At 48.2% G+C, this 6,762-nt stretch overlaps 1 protein-coding gene across 1 annotated transcript; it reads right to left on the bottom strand.

Moving 5' to 3' along the window:
• Positions 1 to 143: 143 nt before the first annotated feature.
• LOC310818548 (malate dehydrogenase, cytoplasmic-like) lies at positions 144 to 6,434 on the bottom strand. The gene is made up of 9 exons (XM_083689525.1): positions 6,326 to 6,434; positions 5,419 to 5,517; positions 4,940 to 5,036; positions 3,584 to 3,759; positions 2,117 to 2,239; positions 1,855 to 2,031; positions 1,508 to 1,621; positions 1,250 to 1,339; positions 144 to 620 (listed from the first exon to the last, which is right to left on the bottom strand). The coding sequence occupies exons 1-9, from the start codon at positions 6,326 to 6,328 to the stop codon at positions 498 to 500; spliced, it is 1,002 nt and encodes a 333-aa protein (XP_083545651.1). The 5' UTR covers positions 6,329 to 6,434; the 3' UTR covers positions 144 to 497.
• Between the last annotated feature and the right edge of the window lie 328 nt (positions 6,435 to 6,762).

Below are 6,762 nucleotides of genomic sequence, written 5' to 3'. Positions count from 1 at the left end.
TCAACACTTTGCATGTGTTATGGTATTGCATTGGTATTGGTATTGCAACTTTAAGATCACATACATGAGAAACTCAGAATAACTGTAGAACAAACACCTGAGTTCAGGGAGAGGACTGAAATAACGGACCACCGCCCACTGGATGAGTTATCAGTATTGTTGTTGTTTTAATGTTGGATAAACAGGTACTGTTACAGGTTCTACTGTGAGTTGATCATCTAACGAAAGGACATCCCTCTGCAGTCATCTCTTAAAGGCCAGTTAAGATCGTCTTCATTACAAGCTTATAATCATAGAACCTTACGGAGTTGGTCAAGTGAAACACACACACATACATACAGAAGTACACACACACATCCACAGACACACAGACAGACACAGAGACGCGCAGCGTGGAGGGGGTGGTCACAGCGTGGAGGGGGTGGTCACAGCCGCGAGTCAGGAGGGTTCTTGGTGTCTAAGTGCTGCTGCGGTGTGCCAGTGGGTGGCGCCACCAGTCACTGCCCCAGGAAGGACAAGGCGGTGTCTCTCTCTTCTACCAGCTCTGCGGCCGTGGCGTCCATCTTGGCACGGGAGAAGTCGTTGACGGAGAGACCCTCCTCGATCGTCCAGCTCTTGTTCTGTGGAGAAGAAAGGCGGGAGGGAGGAGGTCAAAGAGGAAAGCTATTAGTATCCCCGCCTGGATTCATAATCCCTGCCTGGATCATAACAATAATAATAAAAAATTACATTTTAAAGCGCTTTTTATTGTACAAGGATAATCTCAAAGTACATAACATCACTCTCTCCTGTGATCATAGGGTTTTAACACCACTGCACGTAAACAGAATCTGGAGGTATTCATGCCTCTGCAGGCCTATGGTTGTGTTGTCTGTTTGTTAAGGGGCGTGAACTGGGGCAGAGGGGAGGGAACCGCTTTTGGTATGACATGCAACCATGGTGATTGACAGCTGTCCTTCACACCTCCACACCACCAGTCGCTTGACTTTTTAGTTAAGATTGTCTTCACTTTTTTAATCTTTTTGAGTCTAGATTTTATCTTGTTTGTTTGGCCACGCTGCCACCTGACAAGTCCTTTTGGGCGTTGTTTCCCCCCTAATGCAAATACTGTTGTTGTTTAAATGTGCACAAAATGCAAATAAACTAAAACAAACAACCCTCTGTTGTTTTCAACTGCCAGACAGTAACCGCCAGGCATCTGACGGGGGCTGTTCTCTGAGTAGCCGACAGCCTGTAAGAGGAGCCTTACCTTGAGGTGAACAGGGAAGGAGTAGATGAGGTCTTCAGGAATGCCGTAGGAGTTTCCACCGGCGTACACCCCCATGGAGATGAACTCAGACTGGGGGTGAAGAGAGGACAGTTAGACCAGGGGCTCATTGTTAATGCAGGGCTCATTGTTAATGCATGGAATGGAATGATGAATGGTGTTTGATCCCTCCCTCCCTCCCGACACACAGACAGAGTAACACACACAGACAGACAGAGCGACAGACAGACAGACACACACCTCAGCGGTGCCGAACCACCAGTCCCTCATGTGGTCACAGATGGCCTTGGCAGCAGACATGGCGCTGGACAACTTCCTGGCCTTGATGACCGCAGCTCCACGCAGCTGGACTGTCTGTTAGGGGGAGAAGAGGGGAAGGGGGGGGGGGGGGAAATCAGGACTGATGCTACCAAGTCATATATATGTATAAAGCTCAATGAAACCTCTTTTAAAAAGGAGGAAAGGCTTAATATGAAGCTAGAAGATTAGACATGGGATGGTCAATGCCAAACCAGGCCAGGCCAAAGCCAAACCAGGCCAGGCCAAAGCCAAACCAGGCCAGACGAGGGACAGAACCGTCGACTCACAGAGATGAAGTCTCCCTTCAGCCAGCTGTCGTCCTTGACGGCGTCGAAGGCGGCGACCTCCTTGCCGTGCAGCGTGACCTTGGCGTGGTGGACGTCTGGGTACTGGGTGGACGAGTGGTTCCCCCAGATGATCACGTTCTTCACGCCGTCAGCTGGCACACCGCAGCGCATCGCCACCTAGGGGCGGACATCAGTATTACTAGTTTAAAACCTTAATAAACTGGTTTATAAACCGGTTATTAATGTGTGTGTGTGTGTGTACCTGTGAGCGGGCCCTGTTGTGGTCCAGGCGTGTCAGGCAGGAGAAGTTCTCCTTGGGAATGGAGGGGGCGGACTTGGAGGCGATCAGACAGTTGGTGTTAGCTGGGTTCCCCACCACCAGGACCTGGGAGAGGGGGGGAGGAGGGAGAGGGGGGGAGGAGGGAGGAGGGAGAAGAAAGATGACTCATGCTTCTAGCTCATGTTCTATTGTGTTCAGCTTCAGCAATTAACTTGATTTATGAATAAACCTAGAAAGAGCTGAAATGCTGACATCAACGTAGCGACTCTCCTGTATCTGAATCAACACAGAGGCTGTGGAGGAACACACGCTAGGACAGACAGACACACGCTTGGACAGACAGACACACGCTAGGACAGACAGCACAGAGGCTGTAGAGGAACACATGCTAGGACAGACAGACACACGCTAGGACAGACAGACACACGCTAGGACAGACAGACACACGCTAGGACAGACAGCACAGAGGCTGTAGAGGAACACACGCTAGGACTGCAGGAAATGCTGACACTTCAGGAAATGCTGACACTTCCTCAATGCCTTCTCACTCTAAATCAATACACACACATTGCGGCAAGAGTGTGTCATTATGTGTGTGTGTGTGTCTCTCTGGGTGTGTGTGTGTGTATATAGATGAAACAAACGTTTGTTCCGGACATGCGCTTCACATTATGTTCCAGTTAACGACCTGTCCGTTAACTTCTATACACATTCCAGCAGCCCTGACCTCTGACCTGGCTACGACAGAGGTTAGTGAAGCCTAGTTGGTAGTATTTCTATAGGACTGACGTGGTGTTGTTGTATGGAGGTCAAAGGCCCTCGGTACAGAGGTTAGTGAAGCCTAGTTGGTAGTATTTCTATAGGACTGACGTTGTGTTGTTGTCACAGGGCCTCGGTACAGAGGTGACTCCAGTGTAAACAGAAACAATAGCCAGCATTGACACTGTGATCCTGCCTCCACTTCAGCCTGGCTGTGGAAGCCTGCCATTCCTACCAGGATTAAGGCTTTAAAACAGGAGGGGGACCTGCTGCAGGAATACTATGGACCGGCAGAGCTGACAGAACTACCACAGCTGGTCTGTTCCTATGTGAAGGGGGCAAAGTGCTCATCTGTCTTTTAGGGAAGGAAGGTTGTGAAATCAGGTTCGGTTCTTCTACTCCTGCGACTAACTCCTAGCACAAATAATAATAATAATAATAATAATAAAGCATAATTGCGATTGATTTCACTAAGGTTTTTAAACCTTAAAAAAAAAGCAGAGAACGCCTAGCAGCCTTTCTGTACTGATCAACACCTAACCCCCCCCGAGGCCTTCCTCGATCCCGGCGTCTACCAACCTGCCCTCTGCTGAGGTGGTGTACCCACAACACAACATTATTATTCAGCAGCAGGTTGCGCAAGCTAACTGCGCACACACACACACACACACACACACACACACACGTCACCTTGACGGTCTTCTTGGCATACTTCTCCAGGGCGGCTCCCTGGGTCTTGAAGATTGCCACGTTGGCCTTGAGCAGGTCCTTCCTCTCCATGCCCTCCTTCCTGGGCATGGAGCCCACCAGGATGGCTGCGTCCAGGTCCTTGAAGCCCACCTCCACCTTGTCTGTGGGGACGACCTCTGTGGAGGGGGGAGGGTGTCAGTTAGGACTCTTGTATGGTATTGAGAATCTTTGGTGTAGTACTAGTAGTAACTCTTTGTGTTATAATAAGAGGGCTGTTTTGAGGCCTGTAAACTGTCTGGATTCAGCAATGAACTAGTATTGAAATTGTCTGTAAGGTAAAGTATAAAACATCAAAGTATTATACTGTCATTGGACAAACCGATCACAGAACCCTACTCTGGGGGGACAGGTTTAACCTCCCCCTTTTCTTCCTCACTTCTTCTACTTTCATTCCAGGCTGAATGTGGGAGTAAAGCCTAATGAATGGAAACATTAGACACTACTAGGCCTGCTGTAACTTGGGAATAAAATCACATCAGGACTTGTTCCACACCCACAGAAGAGAGTTAAACACACAAGGTTAAACACAGACAGATAGCAACCAATGAATGAGTTTATCTAGCAGATAAAACTGCCTTGCTCCTTGAAATGCTGCCAAGTCGGATGGTTTGGTCGATAGCTAGCCTGCGTTTGTTTGGTCTGAAGCCATTAATGACCGAGTCGAACCCTGTCTTAATCAGGCTGGACTTCAGTCAGAGACCACTAGGGCAGGAGAGGGAGAGGGAGGGAGGGAGAGAGGGAGAGAGGGAGGGAGAGAGGGACGAGGAGAGATGCCGTGGACAACACCCCCCTATTGTTGTCTCAACCTCTCCTAGGAATGGCTGGGGTTTCCTAAAGGACCTTGAGAAGCAGCCAATAGGAGGGCTCCAAGCTGACACTCCTCCCTACACCCCATAGCAGCAGCCAATCAGAGCGGAGGAGGAGGGCCACTCCTGTCTTGCTGCTGCAGAGTTGCACCGTGCTTTAGGAAAAGTACTGCAGCGACACACACGCACGCACACACACGCACACACACTTTAAATATGTTCCAGATGGGGGGGGGGCAGATACACAAATGTCAGATCCCAATGTTCTGTTCATGTTCTCCTATAATGGTCATAAACATTCTCAGTCAAGGCCAGGACACAAACACACATGCTCTAATATAAAGTCTGCGGGCTCTAATATAAAGTCTGAGGGCTCTGATAGAAGGGTCTGAGGGCTCTGATAGAAGGGTCTGAGGGCTCTGATAGAAGGGTCTATACTGGAGCTCAAGCTATGGTCTCTGTAAAGAGAGTGCTCTGTGCTGCATCTCACCCCTGAGGAGAGGGAGGGCACAGTCCTGCAGCTCCATCACCACCCCTTCCAGCACAGGCAACATGGGAGGGATGTCCAGCAGCACCAAGATGATTGGCTAAGAAGGAGAGAGGAGGCAAAAACATTCAAATATGATTGGCTTAGGGAGAGAGGAGGCAAAACATGTTACAAATATGATTGGCTACAACAGGGAAGGAGGCAAAGAAAAAAGGTTAAAAAAATGAACATTTAGAATGAAAATTCTAAAATATTAATGCAGGAAAAAACTATCAATAGATTTCCTAGGAGATTGCATGCATGTATTATTCACATATCCTTATGTAACGATACGGTTTTAGCATCACTGCATATTCGAGCAGCATCCAGCTGTCTGCGCTGTGGACCAAAGCTGATTTTAATGAAAGGGAGAGAGAGAGAGAGCGCAGGTTGGCTTATGTAATACCAGGCCTATATGAGTCGAGGTGAAGGCCTGTTCTTACCTGCTCCTTGCCAAAGACATCTCCCTTAGCGATGCTGTACAGCAGGGAATAGGCGATCTGCCCAGCTGCGCCGGTCACCAGAACACGGATTGGGTCGGCCTGTGGAGAGACAGACACCCCATAATAGTCACTCTCCATGCCATCTTTCCACACAGCGGAGATGAATGACCTACATAGATGGGATGAAGCGACTGAAGCGGCAGTAACTGCATCCGACCGCTTTGTTGATTTTAATTACAAAATTCAACCGGTCGACTCGATAGATGCACTTTGCATTATTGGGCGAATGCTTTTACCGTGACAGATTCATCCATGTGTCCAAGGTTAAATAGACAACAGCAGCTTTTATAAATGACATTTATTCCACATGCTCTCTAAAATGGGCGATGCATAAATTGTTCTTTCTTGCTATCCATTATCATGGACTAATGATTCAAACATAATGATGATGATGAGGAGGAGGAAATGTTCTGCTGATGCCACTCGAGACGGTTTCGGGAACAATGGTGACACCCGCGACCAGCAACATTGTAACAAGTACGCCAGTGAAATTGTAACCGTTCATCTCATCCTCGATCTCATCCTCAATTCAACATATTTGCATCTTCTTACGGCGTAGACAAGCCGGAACACCGCTAATTCAGTGAATAAAGCTGGCTAGGAACTGGCAAGGCCTCGTCTGCAAAACCGCCACTTGATAACCGTTAGCCAAAACATTTGAATTAAACAACGCTTAACGGATGATGCTAGCCCGCTTCCACCAATGTCAAGTTCAACCAAATGAAGTATCACTAAATAATTTTAACCCAACACTATCAATGACATAAACGAACAATCGTTTCTCCTGTAGATCATTTCCATGCACCATTCTGTATCCGGCATAAACAAGGTGAAACAGCCATCTTACCATATTGAGCTGAAGGACAGAGAGGGTCTAGCTACGTCTGCAGACTGCTGTTCCTCCTCGGACTACACAGGGTCACCTCTGAAGCTGTGCTTGAAATGTCATGCGGTAGCGGCAACTGATTCTAGTCCTATCATGGGAACTGTAGTTTATATGCTTTCACTGATGCTGGCCTCTGTATCCACCCCTCACCAAAACGAACACATTCCCCCATGATGAACCGCTGCAGCGGTCGCTCGTTGTTCTCTCTGGCCACGCCCACACTGCCATTTATGGAAGAGAGTTGTGAAAAGCGAGCGTGAAGGGCCCCGTTCGAATAGTGACACGATGTTTCCTTTCCTGTAAACTACTAGGTATAGGATCCTTCCTAGTTCCTAGTCCTCTTCAGGTGAACATGGATGTAATATTGTAAATATCGAGACATGTTAAGATCAACATCC

The sequence above is a fragment of the Argentina silus genome, assembly GCF_951799395.1.
Source record: "Argentina silus genome assembly, chromosome: 18".
Lineage (NCBI taxonomy): Eukaryota > Metazoa > Chordata > Actinopteri > Argentiniformes > Argentinidae > Argentina > Argentina silus.
The sequence above is the reverse complement of the archived record's forward strand: the minus strand, read 5'-3'. Positions and strand labels throughout refer to the sequence as shown.